We start from the raw sequence: 14,347 nt of genomic DNA on the forward strand, positions 1-14,347 counted from the left end.
ATTCTTACCTTCCCTACTTTTATCATTTCCCATCTGTGGGTCAGTTGCAGATCCTGCTACTAAGTTGAACCCTTGTCCGTGTGGACGTGACCACCAGGCCCTCCTGGGTGCTCTCATGTCCCTGGGATGGGGCTCAGCCCCAGGCACATCACCAACCTGCCCTGAGCCCTAGGGGGCTGCCTGCTCACCTACAGAATGTTCCAGGGGGACTAGAGAGCCTGGGAGAGCAGCTCTGAAAGCCTACAATTCTGCGACAATTATAGTCTTCAAATTAGAAGCCACTATATTCCAGCATTTCACTATATGTTTGCAAAACTAGTTTAGAAATCTAGCATTCTTTTTCCTGGAGCAGTAGAGTCAAATGTCTGTTTCTAGGAAGAAAAATGCCCCATGAGGATGCTGCTGCCTCTCTGAAGACACAGTCAGTCTCCTCACAAAGGAGGGGGAGGGTACATGAGGAGACAAATCCCCTCCTTCAACAGGTGTTTGCAAAGAGTTCTGTGTGCCTGCTCTGTCCTCGGTGCTGAAGACACAACGGAGAATAAAAATGGTAAAACATTTCATTTTACATATTAAATAAAAAAATCAAATAAAGCAGAAATATAAAAACTCAAAATGTAAAAAATAAAGCCCTGTGGTGCTGGCATCGAAGGCAGAGAGAACACGAAAAGGAAGCAGTGGCCCTAAAGGAGCCCCGGGGCCGGGGGCGGGGGGGGTGGTTGAGGGCAGGGTGAGCGCAGTCCTTACAGACAAGGGCCTGAGCCTGCCGGGGGAAGAGCCGCCCGGACCCCAGTCCCTGCCACACGGGGAGAGGAGAGCTCTGCGCTGGTCATGCCCCGCATCCCTGGCCCCTGAAGCAGAACTGCCTCCTGTGGCCACCGAGGGCAGGTCTCGCACAAGGCAGACACGGATGGCGTTCCTTCATTTCACAGGCTCTGCCTCATGACCACCTCCAAATAACAGTAAGACACAGTCTTCAATCCAGCCTGGTCTAAGTTTCATTTTTGAACCTTTTAACAGTCCACACGCTTTAAAGAATAGACTCCAGGAGCGCCCGGGGGGCTCAGTCGGTTCAGCGTCTGACCTTAGCCCAGGTGATAACCTCACGGCCCGTGGGTTCGAGCCCCGTGTCGGGCTCTGTACTGACAGCTCGGGGCCTGGAGCTGCTTTGGATTTTGTCTCCCTCTCTCTCTGTCCCTACCCAGCTCATGCTTGCTCACTCGCTCGCTCTCAAAAATAAACAAAAAAAAAACAAGAACAGACTTCAGATTTCAATACACAATGAATCTTACTGCCACATACAAATACTGAATAATTTCTCTTGATAACCTAAGTCATCAAGACATTCGTCCATCAAACCAACTGACTGAATGTTAGCGTTTTCACCGACACCAGCAGATATTTGTTTTCTGTAAATGTCTGTTCGCTTCAAGTTTTATTTTTCTCTAAACACAGAGACCTGTACCTTAACAAAAGCAAACATTATTTTAAATGTTTATTTTTGAGAGACAGAGCATGAGCAGCGAAGGAGTAGAGAGAGAGGTAGGGGGGACAGAGGATCCAAAGCAGGCTCTGAACTGTCAGCACAGAGCCCAACACGGGGCTCGAATTCACAAGCCGTGAGATCATGAACTGAGCCGAAGTCAGACGCTCAACCGAATGAGCCACCCAGGCACCCCCAAAAGCAAATTTTTAATGATTGTTTTAGATATATAAAAGACAGTTTAAAAGACAAAAATAAAGTTATTCTGTTTTGCACAGAGAGATTTAAAACACAAACGTGTTAGTCATTTCAAAGTCACACATGAGATTATTATCAGGTTATTAATAGGTTTTTAGGAATACTGAATTGATTCATAAAACGATAAAACTTAGGGTTTTTTTTCCTTTATTTTACAAATGACCCCGTCAACATCAGCAGCCCCAGCAGCTGTTAAGATATTAAAATAAAGTAAAATAAACGAGGTCAGAACACGGCCACATCTGGGCCAGAGCCGCGGGTGCGGCCACAGAGGACAACACTGAGCGCTCAGAACCACAGGAACGTCCACCTACAAAACCACGTGCTCACCCGCCAGGGCAACGGCAGAGCTGAGAGGCAGAGTGGATCGGGGCCAGGCCCCCTCTGGTTCTCACCAGGGTCTCCCTGTTCTCTGAGACACTCTTCAACACTAAGAACTACCACACAATCTTTCTCCAGTATGACCTAGAATTAACTACTTTCCTTTTATCCTATTTGCTCAAGAGGCTGAAACAGCAAAGCTCACCGTCCGGTCCAGGGACCGGCCCCAGCTGCGCCCCCACCTGGCCCTGCCTGCAAACATCAGGGCTTAATGGGTGTGCTCTGTCCATTTTTCGTACTTTTCCATGCACATCCATAAATCCAAGAAAGCAGAAGTATTGCTCATGTGGGCCTTTGAAACCCAGAAAATTATCTACATCTCACATAACTTTGCTCACACTGTCGCTGAGACTTGTCCACAGAAAGGTCTAGTTGATTCCTTGAATCTGTGCTGTTCCATTACAGTACGTTGATTATACAAATACACAAATGTTCCTACTGAAACACCGCAGGTAACATCGGGCCGTCTGGCCTCCTCCTGCCGCTGGCGTGCCCTCACGCAAGTGTGCCAAGAGGACCATCTGTGCTATGGGCTTCCACATGGCACCTCCACAGGGCCGTTCTGCACACACCACACACGCGCCCCGCACACACATGCACAACATACACGTGTGCACACACCACACATGTGCACCACACACACTGCACACATGTGTACACACATGCATGCACACACCACACATGTGCACAGCACATACACACGCACACATGCATGACACACATGTGCACACAAACCACAGTGCACCGCACACACATGCACGACACATGTGTGCGCACACCACACATGCATGCACACACCGTACGCGTGCACCACATGCACGACACATGTGTGAGCACACATGTACACACCACACATATGCACAGCACACACATGCCACACATGCATGACACACGCGTGCACATCACACCACGTGTGTGCAAGGCACACACATGTACGCACACCACACACATGCACGCCACGCGCACACACCACATGTGCACATCACACACCATGCACCACACACGTGTGCACCCAGGCAGCCTGTGTCCCCCTCTCTAGGTTTCCTACCAACTGCTGACTCAGGGAAGACATGTCACTTTTTAACAATCTCAAGGATGTGATTCATTTTTAGTTTAATCTGACCAAAGACATCAGAATGCTTAACACACTTTTCTGACAAATACCACCACACTTCGACCTACTTACACTCCTGTTTACAAGACGGGCTAACCTGTAACACAGCCTAGAGTTTACTCACTAGAAGCACAACTACTTTAGCTGTACGCTCTCTTTAGTGCCTTTTGTTAAAGGAACTAGGTGACAAAATATTTTTTTTTTTTTTTAATGTTTATTTATTTTTGAGAGACAGAGACAGAGCACGAGCAGGGGAGGGGCAGAGAGAGAGGGAGACACAGAATCCGAACAGGCTCCAGGCTCTGAGCTGTCAGCAGAGAGCCCGACGTGGGGCCTGAACCCATGAACTGCGAGATCGTGACCTGAGCCAAAGTTGGACGCTTTACCCACTGAGCCCCTCCCCCGGCTCCCCTGAAATATTTTCAACTATAACATCACAAAACAGAGAATTCCTCTCTTGGCGAGAAAAGGAGTTAGAACATATGTGGTCTGAGCTATTATAACCCTGAACAGGAAAAGGATTCTAGAAGTATTCCGTGAGCATATTCTTACAATTAGCAATCACAATTCATTAATACCTATGGGCTTCAAGACAGATTATGAAATCATAAGGTTTAATGTCTTCTTGAAAATAATTTCAACCATTTCTAAGTTCTAAGAACCTAGTATTTTAAGAGTTGCTCTCTTGCCCGCCACGCTAGAAATACCCCAAGCGCTAAGACGGCGGCCCCCGCACGGCCCTGCCCCTGCGCAGCAGGCGCCAGAATGGCCCTGCGGCCCAAGGAGGGAGGCAGGCTCCACAGGGGCACCTCCCGGTGGGAGGGAGCCGAGGTGCCCAGTGTCTCAGGGCCTCGACCACACCCAGACCGCTCCTCTGCGAGCGCATCTCCTCTGCAGACCGGTCTTCCTGGCCAGCCCGGCAGAAGGGTTTGGCGTGTGAAACATGTTATCACTTTGTGCTCCAGCTGTCGTCTGGGTTCAAACGATGGCACCTCTGCTCTGCGCTCCCCGAGAGGGGCCAGGCCGCTTCCCCCGCAACAGCCGTGTGTGCAGGTGCACGCACATCTGCGAGGGTGCCGTTCCCGCGTCTCTGGGATGATCCCACAACGCCAGGCTGTCGGCCACCTGTCACTGGTGTTCATCTCTCCTGCCTGGGAGCCCGTCCTCAGGGGAAGGGCAACTCTGAAGCAGAAGGAAAATGGCAGACGTCACAGGACACGTCCTGTCACCAGTCAGACCCAGCCACATCCCGCAACATTCTGTGGGAGCCGCCTCCTGCACCAGGCGCTTGGGGTGCACAGCCCTTCAGGGAAAACAGTCAGCAGGCATCAGAGCACTCCATCAAGGTGCCAGGTGACAAAAGGCAGCACCGGAAACTGCCAGAAATGGCCCGGCTGCAGATGAGCAAAGTCACAAAGCCACAGGGAGGATCAGTGCGTGCAGATACCACACACACACGCACACAACGTGTCAGGACACATGCTTAAGCACACGTTTACATCGTGAGCCGTTTCTGCAGCGAGTGCGCACAACATGTACGCAGAGGCCAGAGGAGAGGAAGAGGCCACACACGGGCCATGGCCCCGGACTGGTTCTGTGCGGAGGGCGGGCAAGCAGCGGGCACATCGGGAGGGCGTGGGCACATACGTGCCAGGGCCCATGGCCTGAACCCTAGGGCAGCAGCTGCACGGCTGGAAGAGGAGGCTCCAGCAGGAACAGCGGCAACAAAATGTTGCCAGCAAAGCACCTGGCCAAACCCCTACCAGCAGGGCAGGCCCAGGAGCAAGGGGGCCCACACCCACTGGGCCACCAGAACCTGAAATATAGGCAAAGGAGGCGCCACTGTAGCTGTGCGGCGCCAGGCGCCCATGTGTTTGGTACAGCCACGCACACGCACCTCGTGCCCTGGCTCCCGCTCCAGAGTGCCTGCCCCAAACATAGGAACAAATGTGCACGCGAAGGCTCACACAGCATCAAAGCCGTCGGCAAAGCCCTGGGAGCAACCCAACGGCTGTCACAGCAAACAATGTAGCCTTCGTTGTCTTGGACCGCGTTGGGGCCTCTGGCCTTCAGGGCCCGTGGGCACAGGAGGCTGTGACTTCAGCACACCTTCTGGGGAAAACAGCTCTTTGAATCTTACAGGCGTGACGACCGACTTGATGTGAGCACCAAGGCGCTTGTCCCCAGCTATCCGATCACAGACCAGCCGCAAGCCGCCATTAGGTAGGGGAGACCACCCTCCAGAGCCCCCTAACCAGGCAAAGACTTTCAGAGCAAATCCTCAGGTCTCCTCCACGAGGAAGGAGTGGACGCCTCCAACCCCACTTCTTGCCTGTGTCCGGCCTGCCGGCCCCCTTGTCACAGGGACTGATCCCACAACAACGAACCTCCCTCCCACTCACCACACGTCTCCCGTAGGCTCTGCCTCTGGAGAAGTCTGCAGACACTGGCACCTGGAAATGGGCCACAGGCAGCAGCCAGAGGAGCAGAAGAGACAGGTGAAGAAGCACGGACAGCTCTGGAGGCTAAGACAGGAGCAGAGTCAAGGCCAGGACCCAGGGAACGGGAGTGCGCAAGACCCCAGTGTGAGCGGGCATCACAGCCAGAGCTTAGGCAGGAGCAGGCACGGGGAGCCTCACCTCAGGAGGGGTTCACTGGCCCCAGCCGAGGGCAGCAGGGTCACTGGGGCTCCCAAACTCTCAGCAGGTGGAGCTAGGAGCAGCTGGGAGGCAGCCCTGTAGGCGTGGCGCATGCGGACAGGAAGCGGGATGGGCCCCTGCCCCCTCATGGCCCAGCCTCCACCAGGCCTGGCCATGGCCCTCCTTTTGACTCCCCACTCCTACCCCCAGCGAGAGCCAACTCCTGCCCTTCACAGTCCCTCCAGAGAGACAGGCTCTTGGGAACACACTGAGGCCACATTCCCGGGCTCTTGGACAAGCCCGTGCCAGTGGTCTGGGCCTCACTCAGCATAACCCTGGCTGAGTCTCCGCCAAGCGCTCCTCGGGAAGCGCCCACAATGACAGCGGGGTCAGACAACACAGTCTGACACCCATGGGCTCCCCAACTTCACGAACACCACTGAATAGCTCAGAGTGCGCAGGTCCAGTCAGTACCACACCGCCCAAAATTAGCATTGGAGCTCCTGAGCCAGAAGCAAAGGTGGCCGTGCGTGGAACCGTCCCCACGGGTGAGCACAGCAGTTGGGCAGCCTGGTCCTACTCCCTTTGTGGCCGAAACAGCACCGGACTGCCCGTCCAACAGACAAACGGCTCCGTTTACGAAAAAGCACTTCTCTGGAAGGAGCAGGAGCCTGCCAGCGCTCAGCCTGCGTTCATAGGATCAGAGCAGGGAGCACATTGCAGAGATGTGGCCGTGGGCCTCCTAATACCCAGAACATGCCAGAGGCGCAAGGGCAGGAGCCTGAGTGCCTGGGAGGCTGTGCTGGTCCCAGCAGAGGTGGGAGCAGAGGCAGGAGCCAGGAGCCTCGAACTACAGCAGTCCTAGCTGTGAGCGGAGCCAGGGACACGGCGGGCCAGACCACACCCAAGAACACGCAAAATCCTTGAACAGTGCAGGGAACTGGCACCAGGATATTCTAGAGACTCAAGAAGCTGTTGTCTTCTCATCTCTCCAATGCAACCCCCATAAGGGCTCAAGCACAGATCAGGCAGCCCCTAATCACGGGAGGGGCCTGTGGGACCGTCCAAACAATAAAGGGACTCAAAACAAACACCAGAACGAAAGGCTTCCACTGTTTCCAGGGGAGCAGAGATCACAGTGTTTTCACTACTATTTCTGCTTAGTCACTTTTACTAAAGACGTCACGCCTGTAAATCCTAAAATTCTAAGTGTCCAATTAGTTACACTGAAGCACCTCGCTCAAGCAACCTGTGAAAGGTAAAAGCTATTGAACTAAAACCATCTGCAAACACTGAGTCCCTCAGCAGGGCCCTGTCCTTGGACAGGAAGGGAAAGAGGATGGGATCTACAGAAAAGCAGGATGCTGCCTACGACCTTCCAAACACAGAAACCCGGAGAGCACACATGGGCCCACAGCCCATCCAGGGGACAGTGGCCAGCGTGACGAGGGAGACCCACTGAGCCAGGAGAGGAGAGCCTCCATGAGCATCAGAAGGCGCCATCCTGATGCAAAAGAGGGAGCAGGGCCTGAGCCCACCACCCTAACCACATGGGCTGGGCCCACTGGGCCCCACGGGGAAGGACACAGCTGGACTCCTGTCCCACTCGCCAGCAACAGATGGATGGGAAGGGGCTGGGACATTCCCCCAAAGCTACCGCAGGAGCCAAGAAGTCACCGGTCAGGGCCTCAGCCTGGCGGAGGCGGCAGTGGTAATCTAGCCACTCTGAGCTCGGGATGCCACAGGTGGCCAGGTGTCACGCATCAACTTGGAAGGGGCGTGCCCTCTGGTCCAGCACTTCCACACCTAGTCTATCCCGGGAAATAACCAGCACGCTCATACACGTGGGCAGATGTTCATCACGGTAACACCAGGAGGGAGACCGTGGGACCCCAGAGCAGGGGGCAGTGGCCTGGACCTGTCCACCTCCATGTCCGGCCCTGAATCCCAACGAGCCACCGAACATACACACGTGGCTTCCTGATGGGCAAGACACGAACCCGGACGCACGCGAGGGAGGCACCACCAGCCTTGGGCTGCCGCCCGGGTCCAGAGCAGACACCTGGAGGCTCATGGCGCCCGTGAGGCAGAGGAAAGCACATGACCTGCGTTCTCCACGTCCCCGAATTTCTACAAACAGCGTGAGCCCACCACTGACAGGTGCCTGCAGGCTGTCGGCGGCCCCAGGCAGGAGACCTCCCAAAGCAAGGGCCCCACACTTGACAGGGGCTTTCGTCCCACAGAAATTCACGAGTACACCAACCCTAACACTCTCATCCACAGAATTGTATTGGGAAAAGAGGCGCCTTACCTTTTCCAGGACTAAGGTTCTGGTCTATGAAGACCTTGAGTTCCCCGTTGGCTTCAATTAGACCGGCCTGCAGAGAGCAACAAGGACAGTAAATAGGGGGTCTAAGAGCGACAAATCTACAGTTCGTAACAAGCCGGGCTGTGTGAGGGAGGTGTAAAATACGGCATGAAAGAGACAGAATGGTCAGGAGCCCATGCAGGGAACTTCGAAGCTTAACCCTTGTGACGTTAATGAGATACAGCTTTTGTGCATTAAGTCAACACACGCATTTAAGGGGCAGTGCCTGCGGCTAGTGGAGGCGCACCTTGGGTGGGTGTAAAATTCATCTGACCACCTGTCGTGAGAGCAGACGGGCGATCCGACCTGAGAACAGGGCTTCTTCAGAGCCCCGGACGCGGCAGCTCCGCCAGAAATCGGGGGATGCACCTCTGTGTACAGGAGTGTGGGCCGGGGCCAGGCAGCATACGAGGTCCACCCGGCACCCCCATGTCCTGAGCAGGGTGACCACGCGCAGGGCCCACTGACCACGCAGCTCACTGGGGCACCAGGCAAGTGATATCACTCCCCAAGGTGTGCAAATGCACCTGAGCCGCTACAGGGAGCCGTGTCTGGGACTGACCCCTGACACGCGTCCTGCGTCCGCTTTCCTGGGTTTTCATGGGAAGAATCAGGGCTCACATGAGCTCGTCACGGACACCGCACACCATCGGCGTCTGGACGCCCGCACCCGAGTCTGTCCTCACCAAACATCGAAGATGTGCCTGCTGCACACCAAACCAGGGCAGACGGTCTTGATACACCGAGCCTCACCAGACACCAGCCCTGCCACACGCACACTCACACCAGTGCACACCATCTGCACATGGTCACTCACACATACACATGCACGCACACACGTCCTACACTCATACGTGTGCACACATGTGCATAAACACACACACACACACGTGTACACAAGCCACATCGCAGGTCAACCAATCCCGGCAGACAAGCCTCCTCTGCCTCCTGCCCAGGCCTCTGACCACCAGTGACCCGGGCAGTGGGATTCCTGGCCCAGCGGGAGCACCGACTAAGGACGCCCTGGTGTTCAGGGACCCACGCCTGTGTGTACACAGCGATCTCACATACATCCACACAAGCCATGCACTCACAGACGCTCACACATCTGTGCGGTGTGCCTGGACTTTCCTCACAGGTGTGTAAGCGCAGGCCAGGCCGCCCGTGAAGGGATAAAAGTGCACTTTCCAGCATTGTCCTGTCTGTCCAGGAACCCAGGGCGTCTGCGGCCCGTTCCCACCCCAGGAGGAGCCTCAGGTTGGCAGCACATACGGGCAGCAACAAGCTGGACTGCAGACAGGCAAGGCTCGCCTGGGCCTGGCATGGGAGAAGCCGCATGTCAGGCCCTGCGGTGTTGCAGGGATGGGTTCCCTCTCTCCACGTGGTGCACAGAAAACACACCAAATGCACCCAAAATGCACAAATCCACACACGGAACCCGAGACGGAAGTCAGGCCCGTGCCAACACCACATGGGCCACGTTTCCTGGACTCTCCAAAACTCCACCTTCCCACAGAAGTGGAGGGAGCCAAGCACATGCCCACAAGGATGGCAGCAGATTGAGGCCGGGCTGGGCTAGAGGACTGCTGGCCAGGAGCCGCCAGACTCAACGGCACGACTCTCTCTGGGCCAGGAAGCCTGCACCAGGCTGGTCCCAGCAAACAGGCTCAGGGTGCCCGAGAGACACGGGACATCAGCTGCCACAGAATTGAGGACACAGCCGTGGCAGGAGAGGGCCTCAGGGCCCCCATACACCTGTCAGACGGCCCCAGGCTCCCAGCACATTATTGGCGCTGCCGGCTCCTTGATCCCAGACAGCGGCCCTGGGCTCCATGTCCACTGTCCTGTACCAGAGTGGACACGTGGCTGGACGCCTGAGCTGGCAGCCACGGAGCCCCAAGATCACACAGGGCCTGTCACTGTCCTCATGGGTCTGCCTGGGTGGGACCCAGCATTGCCCAACCTGGGGCCACTGCCCGTGCTGCTCCAGCTCGGCGGTCACAGGCCACTCATGGGAAACCCCCTCTCATAGAGGGAACACTCACAGTCCACACATCAGCGGCACAGCCCCAGCAACCCCTCACAATGTGGAAGGAAGGGAACCAGGCCAGGAAGCCCCCAGTCACTCTGGAGGAGGTCTAGTCCAACTCAAGTGATCAGACTAGCCCATCCTCTCCAGAGCCAAAGGGCTTCGTCCTCCCTGGCCACACGCAACCCACCATGGCCACCGGATGAGTGGCCTGGGCGGCGAGCAGGCCAGCCCAGCCCTTTCCGGAAAAGTCTGGAAACAGACGAAGAGGCCAGTCCCTTCTTGCCAGTCTCAGGGTCAGAATCCAAAGCTGGGGAGTCACTGGAGAACACAGAGAGCAGGAGACAGAGGCAGACAGCCGGCTGACATGGAGGAGAGGCTGGAGTGAGCCATAGGTGCACCCAGCGGCATCACGTCTGCTCCCGGACACCCTCCCAGCCACGGGGAGGACGCTGATGGAAGTTCCGCATACTCGTGCTCTGTAAGGCCTCCTTTCTGTCGCTCAAAAGAACCTCATGTAGAAAGGGGGCTGGAGTCTTCAACAGGCTCCTCCCACCCACCACCCATGCAGCGCCAGTCTAGCCCCGTGGGAGTCCCACAAGGCGTGGCGGCTCAGCACCGAGGGGCTGCAACGTCCAGAGCAGGCTGCCTGGCAGTGCTTGCCACCCCCCTCCCCACGACACCACCTGGGAGCCCGTGGGCACCACGTCTGACAGGACCGTCTTCCCATACCCACCCTGTTCCCAAGCCTGGTTTCCAGTTCGGAGCGTAAACCTGAGGGCAGTAACTGTGACATAGGAAGAAGCCAGCTGGCGGCTGGCAGCTCGTTGACGCCCACACTGTCCGTATGTGGGACCGTGACTAGGTACCCCATAGCAAGTCTCACGGGCACAGGAATTCTATCTCGCAACACAACGTGTGTCGGAATCACAAGTGGCGCAAGCTCGCTTTTCACAAAGGAAATTAGAAAGCTGGGGCTGGGAAGTCAGGCTTTGGAGAGGGTGAGGGCCTGCCTTCCTGCCACCCTCTCCTCCCTGGGGGCTGCCGCCGGACACACTGCCACCTGGCCACGCCCAAATTCCAAAACAGGGAAACCATTCAGGAGGATAAAGGGTTACTGTCGCTTTAACCCCTGAACTCTGAGGTCATTGTTCTGCAGTGAGACAGTGGTGACCGATTTTTCTCTAGAACATAAAAAGTCCTTCTTTTCATCTGGGAAGCCACTGAATGTATTTTTGAAGCATACTTTAACAGCTACATGCAGATTTGGCCCAAATTTCCTGGAACCACATGACTGACTGCCAATGACCAAAGACAATCGGTCAGGACCAAAATGACGCATCTAGGGTTCCTGACCTCGAAGGCCGACAGCAGCGCTCCATAAGTCCGCCTGGAAGGAGCTAGAGCTCTGGGGGCACACAGGCAAGACAGCTGCGGAAAAGCGGACAGCCGGCCAGCAGAGGCCTGGCAGCCAGCGATACTAGAGCAGGACAGACTCTCGAGGCCAACCAGCTTCCACATACGACTGACCTAAACCGGTTCCAGAGCTGGTTTATCCTGCCCTACTGTGCAGACACAGTGCACGACACAGCCCCCAAATCAAGCCTGAGTCCAGGCCACACCCAGCTCGTCCCCCCAACCGTGCTCTCTGTAAAGGTGACGGAACTCGTTTCAGAGCCTAATGACCAACTCAGAGAGACACACTCGTCTGGTCCAGCTGCGTGTGTCCACCTCGTCTGAGGCGCAGGGGCCAGCATGGCACTGGGCAGCACTGGGCAGAAGCACGCGGACAGCGTGGAGTTCAAGAGAGAAGCAGGTCTGTCTGAACCACACAAACTTACTCAGGGGCGTATAGGAAGGTAACTGGCGCTGTCACCCATAACCCAATCCACCCCCGGGGTCCCAGCCTCGGCCTTCCCACAATAGAGCTTTTCTAAAACACCACCCTTCATGGGTGTGAACCCCAAAGGACACTGAACACCCTAAGGAGACGTCTCTGGATGACAGTGACAAGCAGCACAGCAGGGGATTACTGCCACAGGTGCTGCCCTGCCTTGTGGCCAGCGCTACAATACCTGGCCCGCCAGCATCCACCCGCGGCCATGCCCACTCGGAGCTCTGCTCCATCCCCTCCCAGATGCCAGCCCTAGGCCCTTGTGGGACCCCAGGCAAGTCCCCGCAACCCGCAGGAGGAGAGGAGTGCCAGCCCACCTCACTCGCAGCCTCACAACGGGCAAACCTTTAAACACCTGTAGCCGGTGACTCTCATCTCCGTCTGCCTGGGACCACAGGGTTCTGGGAAGCCCCTGGGGCACAGGACTGCCAGGGCTCAAGGCAGGAAGCCCTAGGCTAGCTGCAAGGTGGCCCTCGTGAGTCAGCAACACCTCCACGGAGCCGCCCGCTGGTTCTGGTGTATGAGCCTGACAGGTGCAGACCAGGCACACAGTCCACTCTGTGCATGAAGTGAGACCCCCATCTGAGTACGAACTTAAAGCGAGCTCAGATCACACGGGACGGAGTCCGTCAACACTGACGTTTGTGTTAAATTTGCAGTGGGCCCTGGAAATGGTCCACTGTGATGGAGTTTGCTCTTTCCCACTTGGTAATCTCACACTTGCTTCTTGTCTGCGTGGGCTCAAGAGCCCGTGGCCCCAAGAGCCTGTGACCCCGTGAAGAGGGAGAGGCCCCGAGGCTGGGCACACGCAGCAGGCCTGAGCACATGGACCACGCCGAGGTGCTCACCTCCTTCCCTTGGAGCCCAGGGACCCCCAGGGCGCCCTGCTCCTGGCTCCTGCAGTTCTTTAGGGAGGACAGTCCGAGGCCACACAGCACACAACCGTCGGGAGCACAGGGAAATACTAACGTGTTCGTTACAGCCTCCTTGTGATTTTCTAACACCATCCCGTCCTCAGGGGCTTCACAGTCAACACCACAGGACCTTAGTTTACAACTACAAACTGGGACCCAGGAAAACATTACCACACCTCCCACGCCCCTTCCCTCTTGTGCCTGGGGCGAAGCCCGCAGGGACGCCGGGACCAGCACCGGAACCAGGCTGCTGGGATGCTATAAACAGTATTCCTGTACTGCACGTAGTTTTAAGTTAAGTGCACAGAACTCCTTCCCCTGCATGCTCTTTATACTTAAGATGCAAACCTCCCTCCAGGAAGAAACACCAAGACGCTGAACGAATGAACATGTAAACCAACAGCGAAGGCACTCATTTGTCACAACTAACCTGAGTTTTTCTTACAACACTCGTTACTCAGCTTTTTGGGTTTGTACTTAAGGTAAGTAAACCCAGTTACTGTGTATTTTCTGACATTGGATACAATGATCCACTCAAAGCAGTAAAACTCAGCTGCTACACAGGAAGCTGAGCAAATTAGAAGTGGACGCTGAAACACCAACTAGGTTCTTTACTTACCAAACCAAAGTAGTAATGACCACGTTCCAGCTTCACACATGCCACCCATCTCTGTGCCCTGCGTCCCTCACAAGCCGCAGAGGGCGTGGCCGGGACCCCCCACTCCTGCTGCACACCCTGACACCCTGATCCCCCTCCTTCTCTCTCTAGAACACCCTCCCCAAGACCCCTCTGGTCACCGCAGGATAGGGTGCGGACCCCTCGGCAGGACAGACACCCAGGGCTGAGTGCCCGCCCACAACCTTTGAGGGGCCCATCAGAGGCGCTGCCCTGGACACTCAGGGCAGGGGGGAGGGAGGGCCAGCCACTGGGAGACCACCACCACTCTGGTGGCTGCCTACTTTCTATACAAGTCCTACCTTGCCGCCCCCATGGGCCCACTAGAACAGAAACGCCAGTGAGGGCAGGACACGTGCCTGGAAAGAAAACCAGAGCCACGTCTAGACCGAAGCAGCTCCCGGCCCGGGTACAGCTGAAGAGTGCCCAGTGGCACCAAAGCAGCCACAGTCAGTACCAAACAAAGGGCAAGCCTGTGCTCCAATGAAACTGTACCTACACGGAGAGGCAGTGGGCCAGCAATTCCGCTGATTCAAAGACAGACACAAAAATCAGCAAGACAGGGTCAGGAAGGGGCAAAGAGCAGAGGCC

At 56.0% G+C, this 14,347-nt stretch overlaps 1 protein-coding gene across 6 annotated transcripts in view; it reads right to left on the minus strand.

The window, feature by feature from the left end:
* The window catches only part of TFDP1 (transcription factor Dp-1), a 40,193-nt gene that overhangs the window by 12,661 nt on the left and 13,185 nt on the right, over positions 1–14,347 (minus strand). For all 6 annotated transcript variants that reach the window (XM_058741806.1, XM_058741799.1, XM_058741810.1 and 3 more), the window contains one exon: positions 8,187–8,253. In XM_058741806.1, coding sequence (XP_058597789.1) covers positions 8,187–8,253 — 67 coding nt within the window. The remainder of the gene's footprint in view (positions 1–8,186; positions 8,254–14,347) is intronic.

Source organism: Neofelis nebulosa, chromosome 1 (genome assembly GCF_028018385.1).
Source record: "Neofelis nebulosa isolate mNeoNeb1 chromosome 1, mNeoNeb1.pri, whole genome shotgun sequence".
In the NCBI taxonomy this organism is placed as follows: Eukaryota; Metazoa; Chordata; class Mammalia; order Carnivora; family Felidae; genus Neofelis; species Neofelis nebulosa.